This window comes from Camelina sativa, chromosome 11 (genome assembly GCF_030686135.1).
Source record: "Camelina sativa cultivar CO46 ecotype springtype chromosome 11, ASM3068613v1".
Lineage (NCBI taxonomy): Eukaryota > Viridiplantae > Streptophyta > Magnoliopsida > Brassicales > Brassicaceae > Camelina > Camelina sativa.
In genome coordinates this window covers 9,257,181-9,276,311 of record NC_141890.1, presented here as the reverse complement: position 1 = coordinate 9,276,311, position 19,131 = coordinate 9,257,181, and the positions used below count along the sequence as shown (strand labels likewise).

The 19,131-nt window shown below is 36.0% G+C and overlaps 2 protein-coding genes, 1 long non-coding RNA gene and 2 pseudogenes across 4 annotated transcripts; 1 reads left to right on the top strand and 4 right to left on the bottom strand.

Annotated features, from left to right (window-relative positions):
* Nucleotides 1–912: 912 nt before the first annotated feature.
* On the bottom strand, nucleotides 913–6,667 carry LOC104722687 (cysteine-rich receptor-like protein kinase 11). Its single transcript, XM_010440889.3, has 7 exons — nucleotides 5,671–6,667; nucleotides 2,696–2,827; nucleotides 2,410–2,528; nucleotides 2,095–2,305; nucleotides 1,777–2,014; nucleotides 1,538–1,691; nucleotides 913–1,460 (listed from the first exon to the last, which is right to left on the bottom strand). Exons 1-7 carry the CDS (start codon nucleotides 6,491–6,493, stop codon nucleotides 1,134–1,136), a joined length of 2,004 nt encoding a protein of 667 aa, XP_010439191.2. The 5' UTR covers nucleotides 6,494–6,667; the 3' UTR covers nucleotides 913–1,133.
* LOC104722685 (uncharacterized) lies at nucleotides 4,502–5,567 on the top strand. The gene is made up of 3 exons (XR_757235.2): nucleotides 4,502–4,661; nucleotides 4,761–4,864; nucleotides 5,295–5,567. It is a non-coding gene; the product is annotated as an uncharacterized LOC104722685 (long non-coding RNA).
* Nucleotides 6,668–6,967: 300 nt separating the features above from the next.
* Nucleotides 6,968–8,468, bottom strand: LOC147933794 (cysteine-rich receptor-like protein kinase 17 pseudogene; annotated as a pseudogene). The gene is made up of 2 exons (XR_015572684.1): nucleotides 7,497–8,468; nucleotides 6,968–7,416 (listed from the first exon to the last, which is right to left on the bottom strand). The product of XR_015572684.1 is annotated as a cysteine-rich receptor-like protein kinase 17 pseudogene (transcript).
* Nucleotides 8,469–11,038: 2,570 nt separating this feature from the next.
* Nucleotides 11,039–13,462, bottom strand: LOC147933793 (uncharacterized; annotated as a pseudogene).
* LOC147933792 (cysteine-rich receptor-like protein kinase 18) lies at nucleotides 13,244–15,896 on the bottom strand. The gene is made up of 5 exons (XM_087472327.1): nucleotides 15,756–15,896; nucleotides 15,462–15,672; nucleotides 15,139–15,361; nucleotides 15,050–15,071; nucleotides 13,244–13,444 (listed from the first exon to the last, which is right to left on the bottom strand). The coding sequence occupies exons 1-5, from the start codon at nucleotides 15,894–15,896 to the stop codon at nucleotides 13,244–13,246; spliced, it is 798 nt and encodes a 265-aa protein (XP_087328453.1).
* Nucleotides 15,897–19,131: the final 3,235 nt, after the last annotated feature.

Below are 19,131 nucleotides of genomic sequence, written 5' to 3'. Positions count from 1 at the left end.
AATTGGTGCATGATGCATGAGAAAAGCTAAAAAACAATAGCCGCAATTAGCCAATTATATGAATGAATCATGTTCATGTGGCACCCGGAACCACAAAAACACGTTTTATAGCATCGTAGGAAGAAATAATGCACATTTGGACGGTGAGATAAGCCAAAAAAACATTTTACACGGATAGGAAAAAGAAAATTGTATAAATGTATGTAAAATTCGTCAATTGGTATGGCAGAGCAATCTTCCCGGTAATAGCGCGAAAGCAGCAATTAGAACCAAAAATGTTAAACCCTAATCCCTTAAACTAAGTCGAGCGAAAATAAGGTTACATTATTAAGAATTACATTTAAATTAAATGGCTTAATAATATATAGGACCGACTGGTTAAGTTGATGGATTGGCAATGAGAAAAAGCCAAAAACGTGCAGATAAAGTAACGTAGTGTAAAAGTCGATTGGAAAAAACAGAGCAACACTATCAAGAAATTAATAAGACAAAATAGATAGACTCATTAGCTGCTTCACAATTATTATCTCTTTCGCATTTTTGTAATTACTATCTGTAGTAAATCTACGTTGCTATCTGATATGGATTCTAAAAGAAACACATCAAAACCAGATTTCTACCATAAAAAGCTGCTTTAATTATTTAAAAAGCTGCTTTAATTATTTATACCAGAAACCAGACTTATACCAGAAACATAATTACATCCAGATATAATTTCTGGACGAATGAACTAATAACACAAACAAACATCATTTAAATGCTGCGTCCAGATACTGCGTCTTCATACTGTATTCAAATATTGCGTCTAGTTCACCAACAAACAGGATTTCTACCATAAAACGCCACTTTAATTTAGTAAACAGAGATGATAGCTGATAAAACAGAGAAATGAACATAGGGGTAACGAACATAGCTGTGAAGAGACATGAGTATGGGGTTGCCTGAATCATTAACGAAACTGATAGGAGATCCTCAAAAAATTCAGTTAAGTTGCTTGATTACAAATTTACAGACACAGAAAATAAAATTAGAGTGGAATACAATCTGAGGAAAAAAAATGTATAGGTACTGGAGCTCTAAAGCCAATTAATAAATGACTCAATAACCATACTATAGGACATCATGAGTGGTCTTCAACGAGGATCTAAATCACTAACTGTTGCATCATTGATAGAGGAAGGAAGAAATTTGCCAGTAGATTGACCTGACTCCAAGTCTTCAGCTGCTACGTCCCGATCGCTTCGGAAGAAAAATCCAGGTTGGTGAGGCACGGGTAAGGTGATTGTGTTACTAGTAAGCATCAAGATGATTGTAGAAAAAGTTGGACGATCCAAAGGATTTTCTTGAACACATAACAATGCGATATGGATGCATCTGACAACTTCGCTGCTGTCACAACTCTCTCCGACAACTTGATCAACGAGTTCTAATGGTGATCCATTTCTCCAAAGCCTCCATGCCTACAAAATGAGTGATCGATTTAGTAAGCTATGAAGTCTGTGTTTTGATGTTTTCATCTATCTACATCCATACTCACATATGTGACCAAGTTGATAGAATTGTTGTCTGTCTGGTTAAAGCTGCTATTGCGCTTGCCACTAATGATCTCAAGAACTAAAACTCCGAAGCTATAGACATCAGATTTTGTGGAGTACTGGCCATGCATTGCGTACTCGGGAGACATATAACCACTGAAACATAGAGTGTACTTTTCAGCATAAAGATGACAATTAAATACTTTTAATTCGTAGAAACTCAAAAGGAGAGAGAAATTACTATGTTCCAACTATTCTGCTAGTATTGTCCAGGGTTTGATCAACACCAATAATCCTGGCCATGCCAAAATCCGCAATCTTCGGGTACAGATCTGCATCTAAAAGAATGTTACTAGCTTTAAGGTCACGGTGTATGATTGTAAGCCGTGAATCTTGATGAAGATATAGAACCCCTCGAGCAACTCCAGTAATGATATTGTATCTCGTTGTCCAATCCAGTTGACCTTGCTGTTTAGGGTCTGCACATTCATACATACTCGTTAGCTAAATGACTAAAAACGAAGGTTTCGAAATATGGCAAGTACTGAAAGCAACATACCAAACAATAGATAATCAAGGCTCTTGTTTGGAACAAACTCGTAGACGAGAATCTTTTCATCTCCGTCAAGACAGAACCCAAAAAGCCTAACCAGGTTTCTATGTTGAAGCTTTGCTACTAGAACAGCCTCTGTCTTGAACTCTTGTGCACCTTGTCCTGATGTTTTCGACAGTCTCTTAACCGCTACTTCATTTCCATTTGGAAGTATACCCTAAAAGAATTGACATTTATTCAAACATCCATATATTGATTCAAAGGTTCAAACTTTCAAGTGAAGAAACAGAAACAAGTCGTTGAAAGAAGTTAACAATATACCTTGAATACTTCACCGAATCCACCTTGACCAAGCCTGTTGCCCCTCGAAAACTTATCCGTAGCAGCTTCAATCGTCTTAAAATCGAATTGCAATGAATGTACTGAAATATCATCACCAGCTGCAAAACGAAATCGTAGCTTTATTAAGCTAAAATTCAGTTTGGTCCTTCAAAATCGTCACAATAGGTCTCCAAGAAAACAGAGCACATAAACAAAATCTAACCATCTTAGCACAAAGCCCTTTTCCTCAATCATGATAAAACCCTAATGTAACAACAAAACTCACATTGAAAATCAACATCTCGGTACGATTTTTTTCTCCGATAAAAGGCAAACACAAGAGCGAGCAGCAGCAAAAAGATGACGACGGTAGCTACAACAATTCCCACAATAGCTCCCACTGAAAGCGAATCGCCGTCTACACAAGTCACATAAATTAATTTAATTAAAGATAATTTATTTTCTTACTTACTTATTTGCTAAATTTAATTAATTTAATTAAAGATAATGGATTTTCCTACTTACTTATTTCCTAAATTAAATTAATTTAATTAAATAGACACACCTATTAGGAAAAAAATTTGTGATGAAAAAAAAGAATAAAATATAGTTAAAAGACACAACTCTACAATGAATAGATACAACTGTTTGAGTTTACAAAATAACAAATAAAAACAATTTTTTTTACAAAAAAATACTACGAAAAGTCGCAATTGTTGTTCGCATTTATTCAGATTGTTATTTTAATTTTTAAATATTTAAATATTTTTCTAACGAAAAGTTACGATAATTAAACGCAACTGTAAATTATATATTAAGTTGTATTAAATTTCTCTATTGCTATAATAATTTCTAAAATTTTAGTTAGATTATAGAGTAACGTTGAATATTAGATATTAATATTCAATTATTTAGGTTCAACATAAAATGAAAAATTTGTTTCAACAAACTTGTTAGTTACTGATGAAGAGACAAATATAAAGAGAGTTCAAAAGACATGACTATTTAAATAGATACACCTATTAAAACAAAAAGTTGTGATGAAAAAACATAAAATATAGTGAAAAGACACAGTTCTACAATGAACAGATACAACCGTTTGAATTAAAAAAAACAAATAAAAGCAAAACATTTACGAAAAGGTACTACGAAAAACTGCAACTGTTGTGTATGCACTTGATTATACCTAATAACTCATATAAACTGATTTTAAATAGAATACATCTTTATTACTATATTGAAAAGTCAAATCCAAAAACTCACTATATAATCCATCTAACTTTTGGAAAAAAATTCTAGGTAGTTTCATTAAATTTTTATATTTAAAATTAACTAAAAGTTGTAAATTAGATTCATCATTCTAAAAATCTTTTGTTAAAATAAGAATTAGGGAAATTTCTTTACTTTTAAAAGAATGAATTCTAGAGAATTATTTATAAAGGTGTAAAAACCGTTGAGATTGAAATTTTATATTATTTTGTGTCATGACAAAAAAATGAAAACAGTTCAAACAAACAAATATATATATAGATTTCAAAATATACGAATATTCGAATAAACACAACTCTACAATGAACAGTTGCAGCTTTACAAAAAAACCGTTATAATGAACAATCGCAACTTTTCGTAAATACACAATTTAAAATTTCTAAATATTTTTTGGAAAATTATCCAAAAGGTACGATTGAGAAGACACAACTTTTGGTGGCATTTTACAAAAAAGCAACTTTTGGTTAAACACACAATTTAAATTTTTTACATATTTTTTTGAAAAATTATCCAAAAGGTACTATTGAAAAGACACAACTTTTGGTGACATTTATTCAGTATGCTATTATATATAGATTAGGTCAAAATTATTAGGATCCTTTATCCTATAAATCACAAGTCACACAACCAATAAAATTCTGCCGCATGGAAAATTTAACAATTTTTTTTTAATTAGCAAGTAAAAGTATCGAGATATTTTTGGATAAATCACTAAAAAGAAGTTATCAACCTCCACATTTTTCTGCCCCATGATCTTTTTCTAAGTCCACGATCTGTATCTTTTTGTACCCCTATATATATATCAGTTTTTCAACACACAATCATAATAAAACCTTTCACTCGATCAAAAAAATGATTTTTCATCTTTGTAGTTTCAGTTGTATCTGAGTTTCGGGTTTTAAAACTAATGTGTGTATATTTGTAGGGGCTAAAGGAATATCTTGTGATGATAGAATCCAAATTCTATAACAAAAATAACAGAGGTATTTTGGCTACATGCATGTATATATCAGTTATTACTTATTTCAATGTTCTCTTTTAATTAGTTCAAAGTCTCTGTTATTCACTTTTCTTTTTTCCAGGTGTTTGGCATTTTTTTTCTGGGCAAAGGTGTTTGGCATAAACCATGAAATTATGCGTTCTCAGACAGTCACAATCAAATTCACAAATGAAATTATTTTCTAAGGTAAGGCTTATGGCAAAAACAAAAGAAATTATTCTTAAGAATGGTTGGAAAAGTCTGAAATCACTTTTTTTTTTGCTCTTCGTGTTCTTCAATGTGCGCAGCTGTGCATATATATATAAATGATAAGTTGATAACTGTGCTTCCACATCAATATGCAACTTCGATTAGAGCTTTGATGGTTTAGGCATGATGTATATCTTAACATCTACTATCATCTATGTCATTTAAATTTAAATACACTATTACGTAATAAAGAATATTTACCTATTTGCACTTGGCAGACTAATGAGTAAAGTAATTTGGGTCATTTAATTAGTTTTCTATTGTTTCGTAGTAAATTTTAATTCTTGATTTGTCTTCAAAAGTTTATGTATTACAGGCTGACTTTTTAATTTGATTGTTTTGGTTTGATTTATAAAATTGTATGCAGATGGAGATTATGAGTGAATTACTTGATGTAAGAAGCCAAATAAGCCACAAAGACCAGGTCAAAAGTTAGGAAAAAAATAGAAGAAGAGAAACACAATGAGGTAAACCTTGAAGCTGCAAAGATAATTACATTACTATTTGTACCCAAGGAACTAATTTTAAATTAGATCAATGTAATCTTTTCTATTTAATCTAATTTAACTTTTCATATATTTGTCGTTAATCAATTTCTTTGTGAGTCTTTTTTTTTTGTGCAAATTTTCTTTGTGAGTCTTATGTTATTTATATACATAAATTTTATTTATGTATATTGTCAGCAAAAATGTGTCCGTGCATAGCACGGGAGGATATACTAGTATAATATAAAAAGGACATACCGTCCCTATCGCCAGTTGAAGGCTGCGGTGGAGGTGCCGTCTTCAAAGTAATATTATCAAAGGCTCCAAAGAAAGGATAAAGTTCCCACCGGAAAAAACAGCTCGGCCTCAGAACAACGCTGCCTTGATTCCCACGGCAACACTCTTGGTACCTCCTAACACTTGCTCGAAGACAAGCGTCGCAATTCCCCGGTGATAAATCCGGTGTGCACTCCATCAACGCATAAACTCGCTGAAACGTCGTCAATGAAGTCACATCCGCCGCGTAATACTTGTTACTAGAAGAAGATGATGAAGCTCCATTGCGTCCACTGGAAGCCGAATCTATCATCCGAAGCATAAACGAATCCCAAATTCTGTCAAATTCGGACATATTAATGGTGACATTTCCGGTGTTCCACCTTAATGTGTGCGGCTCTAGCTCCATCGATCCAGTGAATGAACGGTTGGCGTAACGAACCATGCAGAGAGTTTCAGTTTCTGGCCATGAGAAAGCCTCTGTTTGGTTAGGACAGTTTTTTATTAACTCTGTAACCCCCTCGGTAATACAATCTGAACAATCCTTTGATTCAGCTCCAGGGATGCATAGGCTCGTTACGTAGACTCGGTCTTGTTCTTGCCCAATCGAAGAGGTGTAGAAGAAGTTGTCTCGAGCCGTGACATTAGAGGCAAGAGACGAGAGGATGAGTCGACGGTTTGAGTCATACGTAGAATTTGGCCTAAAAGTACCGGCAGTGTTCACGCAAATCTCGCCGCACACAGAGACGAAACCGTATGCGACAAGGATGGATAACACGATCGGTAAGAGATTGCTTCGACACATTATTATTATTTTTTTTTAATTTTGGTTTTTTCTTTGGTGAAATGGCAAAATTTAAATACGCTTTTACGTTGGCTCTGTCAAAACTGGAGGCTCCAAACATTCTATGAGAGCAGTTGAGTAAAGGACATTTGAGCAGTTGAGTCAAAGTCAACTTAACTGATATCGATTAGTTTAGTGTCATTTGAGGTTTTAGAAATCTTGTGTTACGACGTGTTGTTCAATGGTGATTAGTGGTATATAACAATGGGCCACAGCAGAAATTTTCACAAAACACACTTATTTGAGTTTTTCTCAAGGTGAAAGTGATTGATTAAGTCTTCTTCACGTGGCATTATTTCTCTGTTTTTTGAAAAGTCAACAAAATTTTCTGTCGTACAGATTCGTCAAAATTAGCCTGACTACAATTACCAACTCGCTTAATTCAGCACTTCCTATTTCATTGTCCTGTAATGAAATAAGTATGAACCGTTACTGTTTCAACTGAGATCAAGGTTTAGTCCTCTAGTATTTGGTTGCTTGTCTCCCAAGTTATTTGTTAAGTTGACAAGTCTATATGGAAACATAAAAACCAAACAGAAAATGCTGGATATTCAACGAGGATCAACATAGATGATTGTTGCTTCATCTACAGAACTTGTTATAGACTTGCTGGTCGATTGACTCGACTCCAATCTCTGGCCTGGTGGATTCGATCCTGGTCTGTTATTGAAGAAAAATCCAGGTGGCAGAGGCACAGGCAGAGTTATTGAGCTGGTTGTGAGCATTTGGTAAATCGTCGACATTGTTGGTCTATCCGCAGGATTTTCTTGAACACATAACAGCCGAATATGAATATATCTAATGACTTCATCGGTTTTACAATCTTCTATGATACTGGGATCTATGAGGTCAGGCAATGATTTGTTCTCCCAAAGTCTCCAGACCTGATGTATATTTGGAATTATGATTACTGATTTTAAAAAAAGAAAAAAACTGGGGACTTTATTAGTTTAGAATTACTCACATATGTGACTAAATTATTAACCAAACCATCCATCTGGTAGAAGCTGCTATTCTTTTTGCCACTAATGATCTCAAGAATCAATACTCCAAAGCTATAGACATCTGATTTCATCGAGAACTGGCCATGTGTCACAAATTTGGGAGACATATAACCGCTGCAAAAACACAAGTTAATCGGAAGCGAAGGGTTCTGTGGTCAAATGTAGTACTGCAAGGCAAAGTTTACAATCCTTTGAAGAAACATCTGGAGTGCATTGCATCAACACCGATATGTTCCCGTAAATGGGCACCGGAGCTACATCCTTTGCATAGTATTTACCAGACAATAAAAAAGAAGAAGTAGACGACGAAATGTTTCTCACCGATGAAGATGCTCTTCCGACCATTCGGGACATTAACCCATCCCACACACTATCAAATTCCTTCTGGTTCTCTTTTCTTATCTCATTAACATTGTATAACCCATCATCCGGCTTCAAGACAAGTAGACCGAAGAAGGACTTGCTAGAGTAGCGGACATGGCAAAGGATTTTCTCACCAGACCATGAGAAACCATCCATTTGGTTAAGACAGGTCTTTAGTAAACTTTCTGATGTAGTCTTGATACAGTTGGAGCAAACATCGGGTTTAGCACCTGGAGCGCACATCCCCATGGCGTAAACTCGGTCTGGACCAAGCCCGATCGAACCGGTGAAGTAACCATCGTGAGCCGTGACGTTAGAAGAGAGGGTGGAGAGAATAAGACGGCGGTTGTTGTCATAAGTACTATTGGGTTTGAAATTCCCAGTAGTTGCGTCACAAGTCTCTGTCGACTGAGAAGAAACTGAAACGGCAGTGAAGCTTATAATGAAGAATAAGAAACAGAGGATTGATTCACAACTCTTCCTTGCCATTTTTTTTTTGTTTTTTTAGAGAATTGAGTGATGGGTGTTGTTTGGTATATGTGGTTGTGGTTCTTATCAATATCACCGTTATTTCTGAATTTCCTATAGTTGAGTGACCATGCCGCATTAATGTAGACATTGACTTCTTTGGATTTTCGTGGGAGGCTTTGTTGGACTAGATCCTATATAAGTCAATCTTTATTATTACGATTTTGGTCTTATCTAGACCATACAAAGTCAATTATTGGCCTAACTTGTTTTCTCTTTCAAGTTTCAATTGATAAAGGCTTTAATTGGATTAATTTTCAACAAGAATTAACCACTCATGAATCGTAATCAATGCATCATCTACAGAACAAGCAAAAAGTTATGATACTAAAATAGTCTCACTGTCTAAGGCTCTCAGCACTCAAAATATATATTCCTAAACGCATGCTAACCCAATGTGAATGCGTTTAATGATCTGAAAAGTCAAGAACACATGAAGTGAAATAGTTGCCCGACATTTTCTCTTTTTTTTTTCTACAAATAGTGGTAGACAAAGAAAAAAAAAACCAAATCGTCACTTTATTTCTATTAGTGTTACTCTCATTGTGAGAATCTGTCCACTACGAATCTATGGAGAGATCCATGAGTCAATTTTTTTTTTCGTTTCTTGTACTTGTAGATACATATACAAAAAAAAAAAAAACAATCGGTTGCTTGACTTTCAAGTTAAGTGTTATTGCCTTATTAGTATCCTTATTAGTATACTTTTATCAATTTCCTGAGTGAATTTTCTATGCTGAACCAGTCAACCTAAAAGTGACCCCGTCGGAAAACACTTTCAGTATACGGACATATATCAAGTGACAAGCCTTTGTGGAAAGCAAGAAAAAAAACAGAACAGAACATGTTGAATTTTCAACGAGGATTAACATCAGTGATTGTTGCTTCATCTACCGAACAAGCAAAAGACTTGCTGGTCGATTGACCCGGCTCCAATCTCTAGCCTAATGGGTTCAATCCTTGTTCGTTCCTAAAGAAAAATCCAGGTGGCAGAGGCACAGGCAGAGTAATTGAGCTGGTTGTGACCATTTGGTGAATCGTAGACATTGTTGGACGATCTGCAGGATTTTCTTGAACACATAACAGCCCAATATGAATGTATCTAATCACTTCATCGGTTTTAAACTCAGCTCTGATTCCGAGATCTATGAGCTCATGCAATGACTTTGATATGATCCTCCCAAGGATTCGGCACTTTCGAGTTGGTTGATAGAGACACCTTGATTCTAAAGACGACGAAGTCTTAAGAATAAGGATGGTGGAATGAATGGTCGCACAAGAGTTGCGGAAAGACTCTTGATATACCGGTTTGATCTTTCAGCCTCGCACCAAAAAGATCGGATCTCTCAGCCTCGCACCAAGGAGATCGGGGTTTTGACTATCGAAATCACACCAAGTAGTCGGTTTTGATTGTTGGAATCACACCAAGCAATCGGTTTTGTTCACAAAGAACAGAAGAGAATCACTCTCAAAAAGAAAAGGTTTTATAAAAAAAGTTGGTTTGTTGATTATTTCTTTACTCTTACATGAGTTTATATAGGATAAGAAAACTTGGTAACAAAGCCAAGTATTATTGTTGAAACTAAAAAAACAATTAAGATAGATGGTTGAATGAAGACCCAATTCTTGTGCATGTATCCCTTCCTCCAAAGTGACTTTAGGTGCATGTATCTCAATTTTCGTCACTCTTCTTTCACCACAAAATAAAGTGATTATTTTGGGCTTTCTTGGACTTTAATTAGGTTCAAAGTGGGCTGGACTTGATAGGTATCATCCCCAATAGCTTTTCCAATGCTCTCTTTGACCATAAGCTCTTGAATAAGCCCATTTAGTGCATCCTTTAGGTTCTTAGCTTTTGCTCTAGTCATTGGTTCTTCAGGTACAAGCAATGGTTCCTCAGCTACAAGCTCCTCTCGTTCAAGCTCATCTACACTTTCCTCATGTTCAAGCTCAGCTACAAGCTCATCCTCCTTAGCTCCATCCATGATCACATCATCCCCCTCCTCTTGAAAAGGATTTGACCTCAAATCTGGATCATCTGCCACAAAAGGAACCAAATCAGAAACATTAAAGCTTGAACTCACATTGTACTTACCTTGAATATCAAGTTGGTAAGCATTGTCATTAATCTTTCTTGTGATCTCAAAGGGTCCATCGATTCTAGGCATCAGTTTTGACTTCCTTTCAGCTGGAAACCGTTCTTTTCTCAAGTGAACCCACACTTGGTCTCCTGGTTTGAAAACCATCTTGCGCCTTCCTTTGTTTGCTTGTTTTGCATACTGCTTTGTCTTCTCCTCAATGTTTATTCTAGCTTTCTCATGGATCTGTTTGACAAGGTCAGCTTTCTTTTTCCCATCCAAGCTGGCTCTTTCACTCAAAGGTAAAGGGGTTAGATCCAATGGAGATAAAGGATTAAAGCCATAAACAATTTGGAATGGAGAAAACTTAGTTGAAGAATGAACTGATTGATTGTATGCAAACTCAACATGTGGTAAACATTCTTCCCAAGTTTTAATGTTCGTTTTGATCAAAGCTCGCAAGAGAGTAGACAAAGTTCTATTAACTACTTCAGTTTGACCATCAGTTTGTGGATGACAAGTAGTTCTATTAACTACTTCAGTTTGACCATCATTTTGAAAAACAACTCAGCAACATGCAAAGCATTATCAGTTTTGTGACAAGGTATGAAATGCGCCATTTTTGAAAATCGATCAATAACCACAAAAACTGAATCTTTACCAGTCCTAGTTCTAAGCAAACCAAGCACAATATCCATAGAAATACCATGCAAAGGCTGAGTAGAAATAGGATGTCGATACTTTACCGTGATGTTGTTGATAGCTCTACAATCAACACACATGCGCCAACTTCCATCCTTTTTGGGCACAATTAGGAATGGGACTGCACATGGGCTCATGCTCTCTCTAACATGTCCCTTCTCCATAAGCTCATTATCTTGTCTTTGCAACTCCAATATCTCCACAGGATTAGTCCTATAAGCTGGTCGGTTTGGATATGATGCACCAGGAACAAAGTCTATTTGGTGTTCAATACCACGGATAGGTGGTAAACCTTTCGGATTGTCCTCCGGGAATACGTCCTCAAAATCCTGCAAAAGAAAGGTTATCTCACTCGGTAACACCGGTGCAAGGTCAGAAAAACTCATGAGAGTTTCTTTGTAAACAAACATAATCAAAGGTTGTTTCGAAAATAAAGCTCTATTAACCTCTCCTTTTCTCACAAAGAAATTTGAATGCCTGACGGGTTTTCTCTTACAGGCCTTTGACTTGGTTTTTCTCAAACTCTCGCTCTCTTTTTGGTGAATTGTGTTTGTGGGGTCGCTCATGGTGTTTGTTTCTTTCCTTTGCCTGAGAATCAACTGATCTTGGTAAACTTCATGAGGTGTCAACGGAACTAAGATGATCTTCTTGCCTTTGAACTCAAAAGAATATCTATTGGTGAAACCATCATGGCTTGTTCTCTGGTCAGATTGCCATGGTCTTCCTAGAAGAATATGACTAGCCTCCATAGGTAGAACATCGCACAAAACCTCATCCTCATACTTCCCAATGACAATAGGAACCTTTACTTGGATACTAACCTTCATCTCACCATCATCATTAAGCCATTGTAGCTTATATGGCTTTGGGTGCTTCTCCGTAGTTAGCCCAAGCTTCTTCACCATTGTTTCACTCGCCACATTAGTACAACTCCCGCCATCAATTATGAGACAACATACCTTATCTTGGACATGGCACCTTGTATGAAATAGATTCTCCCTTTGCTCATGTTCCACAATCACAGTTTGAACACTAAGTGATCTCCTTGCCACCAATATCTCACCCTTTGCTGGAATTTCTTCAAGTTCTTCCAGTGAATCAGAAACCACCTCTTCATTTTCTGATTCAAACTCTCCATTCTCCAAGAGAATCATGGTTCTTCTGTTGGAACATTCATGCGCATAGTGTCCTCTCCCATGACACTTATAACACGTCACATCACGAGCTCGGGTTCTGGTAGCCTCAGCTTTGTCCTTGGTAACTTGATTGGCAACAATTGGCTTCGCTTCAGCCTTTGGAATAGCAACTGGCTTTTCTTCCTTCTGGTAACTTGTTTTTGGGTTAGATGAACCAGCACCATAAGTTATCCGCGTAAAACTTCTTCTCTTGAGTTGCTTTTCCACCAAGATTGCTTTATGTAACATCTCTTCAAGCTCCACATAATGCTCCATCTCAAGCCTATCTTGGACATTTCAGTTCAACCCACTCATGAATCTAGCCATAGTAGCTTCTCGGTCCTCAATCACATAAGCTCTTATCAAAAGAATCTCCATCTCTTGATAGTAATCCTCCACACTTCGACTTCCCTGAGTCAGTCTCCTTAGCATTTGATGCAGATCGCGGTGGTAATGGCCTGGAACAAACCTTCTCCTCATGATAGCCTTCATCTCAGCCCAAGTCTCAATCGGATATTCGCCATTACGTCTTTGTGAAGTCACCAACTGATCCCACCAGCTAAGCGCATACTCACTAAACTCAACAGCCGCCATTCGCACCTTATTGATCTCAGAATAGTGTTGAAAATTGAAAACTTGTTCTACCTTCTTCTCCCACTCCAAGTAGACATCTGGATCATTCTTCCCAATAAATGGTGGAATTTTAAACTTCAGCCCTCCAATGTTATCATCATTTCTTTCTCTGCCTTCTCGCACACGTCTAGGTCTCCTTCGGCCTCCTTGAGATGAGTTTCCACTACGACTGTAGTAATCTTCAGCTGCTACATCTCTTGGCATTCTTAACTCCTCTCCTACTCTCCTCTATTGATTAGGCAAGTTTTGTGGTTGCCTTTGTTGTGCTTCTGCTTGAACTTCGGCCAACCTCTCATAGACTGCATTCATCTCAACCCTCATCATCCTCCGCATTTCTCCCAACAATGCTTCCATCTGGATATTTTGAAGTCTCTCGGGTTGTTCTACTTCATGGTTGTTATTTTCTCCGTCAGCCATATTTGAAGAAACCTGCAAGATGAACAAACTCACAAAAAAAAAAATCCTCACAAGTGTTTACTCTTAAGTGTTTCACTCACAAGTGTTTACTCTCAACTCTCAAAGTGTGTTCTAGTGACTCTCAAAGGTTCTAATAGAACAGAAACCAATCAAACCCAATGTTTTCCAAAACAGTCGAAACAGAATCAAACTCAGCAAGATACCAAAAGATAAAATAGAACCGATTGATAGAAGTAGTTTTTTTTTTTTTTTGAAATAGAACGAAACGTTTTTTTTTTTTTTTTTTTTGAAAAGAACAGAACTGTTTTTTTTTTGAATAGAAAAGAACCTTTTTCTCTCTCTTTTTTTTGCTTTTTTTTTTAAATAAAATAAATAGAAATAGAAGATGAAAAGATGAGAAGATGAAAATAAAGAAGATGGAAAGATAGAAAGATGATAGATAGAAGACTGAAAGATAGAAAATGATAGGAAGAAGATGAACGGTTAGAAGATGATAGAATGATAGAATACCAAACTCAAGGGTGTGATCTGATACCACTTGATATGATCCTCCCAAGGATTCGGCACCTTCGAGTTGGTTAATAGAGACACCTTGATTCTAAAGACGACGAAGCCTCAAGAATAAGGATGGTGGAATGAATGGTCGCACAAGAGTTGCGGAAAGACTCTTGATATACCGGTTTGATCTTTCAGCCTCGCACCAAAAAGATCGGATTTCTCAGCCTCGCACCAAGGAGATCGGGGTTTTGACTATCGGAATCACACCAAGTAGTCGGTTTTGATTGTTGGAATCACACCAAGCAATCGGTTTTGTTCACAAAGAACAGAAGAGAATCACTCTCAAAAAGAAAAGGTTTTATAAAAAAAGTTGGTTTGTTGATTATTTCTTTACTCTTACATGAGTTTATATAGGATAAGAAAACTTGGTAACAAAGCCAAGTATTATTGTTGAAACTAAAAAAACAATTAAGATAGATGGTTGAATGAAGACCCAATTTTTGTGCATGTATCCCTTCCTCCAAAGTGACTTTAGGTGCATGTATCTCAATTTTCGTCACTCTTCTTTGACCACAAAATAAAGTGATTATTTTGGACTTTTTGGACTTGAATTATGTTCAAAGTGGGCTGGACTTGATAGGTATCATCCCCAATAGATTTTCCAATGCTCTCTTTGACCATAAGCTCTTGAATAAGCCCATTTAGTGCATCCTTTAGCTTCTTAGCTTTTGCTCTAGTCATTGGTCCTTCAGGTACAAGCAATGGTTCCTCAGCTACAAGCTCCTCTGGTTCAAGCTCAGCTACACTTTCCTCATGTTCAAGCTCAGCTACAAGCTCATCCTCCTTAGCTCCATCCATGATCACATTATCGTTCTCCCATAGCCTCCAGACCTATAAAATAGATTTGATCAGTGTTTTAAATTTAAAGATAACCAAAGAAAGTATGGGATATTTTTAGTTTAGAATTACTCACATATGTGACTAAATTATTAACGAAACCATCCATTTGGTAGAAGCTACTATTCTTTTTGCCACTTATGATCTCAAGAATCAATACTCCAAAGCTATAGACGTATGATTTCATCGAAAATTGGCCATGTGTCACATTATGTGACTCACATACTCGGGAGACATGTAACCGCTGCGAAAACAAAAGTTAATCGGTAGCGAAAGGTTCCAATGATCAAACTTTTTATGTTGATACTTACAAGGTTCCAACTACTCTGGCTGTATTGGCTACAGTTTGGTCCATTCCAAAGATCCTTGCCATTCCAAAATCAGAAATTTTCAGATTCATATCTGCATCTAAGAGAATGTTACTCGCTTTGAGGTCTAGAGCCGTGAATTTTGATGAATATAAAATCCCTCGAGTAATCCCACCAATGATGTTGCGTCTCATTGTCCTGTCCAACTGATTCCGCTTCATAGCGTCTGCATATTTATTTATACATGATCAATTTATCATAAATAGCTACGTACAAAAAGAAGAAGAAACAGAGTAAAACTATGTTTTGAGTTAAAAATTACAAACCGAAGAGGAAATAATCAAGGCTTTTGTTTGAAACAAACTCATAGACGAGTAACTTCTCTTCTCCTTGTAGCGAAAACCCAAGAAGTCTAACAAGATTTATGTGTTGAAGCTTTGCAACAACAACAACCTCATTCTTGAACTCTACTTCACCTTGTCCTGATGTTTTCGACAATCTCTTTACCACAATTTCAGTACCATTCATGAGCATACCCTTGAAAATATTTACAAATATATTAAGCACATCCGATTCTCTACAAATGAAGCAAGTGAGAGGTTGACAACAAGTGTATATACCTTGTAATTGTAAACCTCACCAAAACCCCCTTTACCAAGCTTGTTACGTTCGGAAAAGTTGCTCGCCGCGGATTCAGTAGTCTTTAAATCAAATTGAACAGATTCCGCTTCATTTGAAACTATATTATAAGCTAGATACATATTATATTGTTAGGACAAATAATATTTAATTATATATTAATACTAGGAGTTCTTTTTGTATTGATACAAATGGTTTATTTTTTGGGGGAGAAAAGTCAAGTATCTTAAGTAACTAAAAACTATATCCTCATATATGATGAATATCATTAATCATGTTTACTTTATCTAATAACAAAATGTTTACAAGCTTAGACTGATTCTCTTCTATAATTAGAACGTGTTGTTTTGGGATGTAACCACTTTGCAATACATTCATGGCGAAATTTGTGATTACAAAATAGATGGTTTATGTAATGTATTTGTAAATATTATAATGATATTACACATTAAATTGGTCGATCAATATTTAACCAACTTCAAAAAAAAATATATATATATTTTAAATATTATTTTAAGGTTTATTCATGTGTCTTTACTCTCAAAACATCATGAATTCAAACTTCAATAGTATTTTTTTATTTAGATTTAGTTAAAATCTAAAAAAGAATATGAGATTCCATAGAGAGTATTTTCCTATAGTTTACTGTATTTTAACAATATATAAAATGCTATAATATTTCTTTTTCTTTTATTCACTGATTTAACTGTAACCATAAGTAGTAGTCTATTAATAATGACCATTGTAAAGATATGAAATCGAAGTGATCCCTTTTGGAAGTACAATACTTGTTATACCATAATTATCCCTACCATCACAAGCACCTTTTTTTGTCCTGTCAATACAAGACGAAAAATTGTATGAATCCTTCATAGCCTATTCAATGGCTTTTAAGCGAAAAATTAAAAAAAAATAAAGATCACCTTTTGGTGATTTTATTCACTTCGACATTGTTAAAGGAAAATCCTCATCGTTTTTGTCTTGTTGTTAAGTGAAGACATAAGCGAAAATTGAAATTCAAGTCTCATATCACAAGTTAACAGAAGTCATGAATTACAAATCACCTGGTAATTAAAATGTTGTTTCTTCAGTGTCTTTCCTTCCACATGTATTAGAGATCTGATCATCTATTTTAAGCTTTGAGTCTCCCTATCCGTAGTAGTAATTGTAAGAATATTTTATAATAAAGTTCAAGTTTTTATTTAACATTGTAGATTCTAATATTAAAGACGGCACCGTGATGAATCGGTTTCAATTAATGTATTAGAATTTGGCTGTATTGATAATAAATAATATATAAACATGTATATGTTATGTCTATGCATTATTAAGAGGTGCTATTACGAACCAGTACAATTCTTCAAAGGTGATTGTGTATACATGTATATATGTGTGGCTGTTGAATCATTACGGCAATGGTTATGTTCTCATAACGTGAGAAACACTACCAAACCAAACACACACAAGAAAGAGAGATTAGTGATCTTCTTCATCAAAGATCACGTGAAAGTAATAAAGAGTAAGGGAAGAGAAAATCAATTACTGAAAACTTGGATCTATCATCAAGCATAGAGAAAGCAATGGATCAAGGTTAGTGTTTCTTCTTCTCTAAGAAAGTGTTCATGGTTGAATTAGATCAAATCTAGATGATCTTTGGGATAGATTTCATGAATCTAGAAATCTAAATTTATATATTTGGTATCAGAGCAAACTAAATTTGTTTAATTCACTGTTTATCGAGTGTTTACGTATTCATTATTCTGGGCATGAATAGAATTGATAACGACATCTTCATGAACCGGTGCTTATCATCGTAAATCATTGGTTTTGTGTATTATCAACGCATATTTAATGTGTAATGATATCACAATTAATAATAGTATAAATGCACGTAAATGGAAATATAGAAATGATGTTCAGTGGTGTTCTCAAACACGTAAATGGATTCAATTATAGATTATCCATTGGCAGTATGATATGTCTATATTTTGTATCTCCTTAACATGTATTTGTTATGCATTTAGCTAAGATAACTAGTCGTTTTGCATCATTTTAGAACCTCTTTTATACACTTTGCATATTTAGGAAGTTTATGCATCATCCTTACATACATTGTACATTTCGAAGTATTTCAGGTGCTTGGGAGACGTCGGAGACGCAGACGATCGAGCCACTCTCAACCTCCACAATAGAGCCACTCTCAACCCACACAATCGAGCCACTCTCAGGGCACCAGTCGAGCTGCACCAATCGAGCCACTCTCAGCTGCACCAATCGAGCCATTCTCAGCAGCACCAATCGAGCCACTCTCAGCTGCACCAATCGAGCCACTCTCGAGTCACCACTCGAGTCGCCACTCGAGCCATCACTCGAGCCACCGGTAAAGGGATTCAGTTTTTGACGTCTTCATCAACGTTGTAGATAATTGAGTCATCTTTCCAATGCCGTTTATTTCAAGTCAATCGGATTTGTGGTTCAACAGTTATCACCGATTTAGTGGATACATATACACCCAGCTCGAGTCGCATCACCTCCACTCGACCCAGCCCGAGTCGTATCACCTCCACTCGACCCCCCTCGAGTCGTATGATCTCGACTCGATCCGTTCCACTCGACCGCACCCCAGGGAGAGACGACACGCGACTCGACCGCACATGTTTGGTTTCACACGCTTCAGGAGATTCCCGAACTGACGCTCTACCTTGTTGTTTTAAGTTTTAGGGATTCACACGTTTTTACTATATATACATTTTGTTAAGTCTTAGTTTGGGGACATCTTATCTTTTATTCTCGTTTTGTTCTTAAGGTTCTACCTAGCTACCTAAAACGTTTGAGACTTTGTATCAAGATATCTTTTAATCCGTTTAGTTTTTGCATTTGATTTCTTCTGCAAAGTTGTTCATCTCATTCTTGTCTATCTTATTATGCTTTGTTCAATATTTTCTGGATTTATGTCTTTGGTGATGATTTCCGGATCTGAGTAGTGCTAGAGTTCTTGGGGATGGGATAGACTAGGTGGAGGATCTTAGGATGTAGAGTGTTTAAGCTTGATTTGTATGATTCCCTTCTGGACTAGTGTTAGAATTACTAGTTTCTCTCTGATCAATTGGAACTAGGTTCGAGACATTTCCACACCCAAAAGGTGTTTGATGAAATGTCTGACCAACTATTGCCAGAGACTTACGTTCCTAGCCTAAGAGATTAGTTGTCTAGGATGTTTGTTGACGTGAATGAACTTGTTTTTCATTCCATGCTTGATCATGTTTCTCTAGCGAGAGCTAGGTATGGAAGTGGTTGAGTCTGAGTAGCTTTTGCCAAGAGATTGGATTAGCTAAGTTGTGATGTTTATTGTTTAGG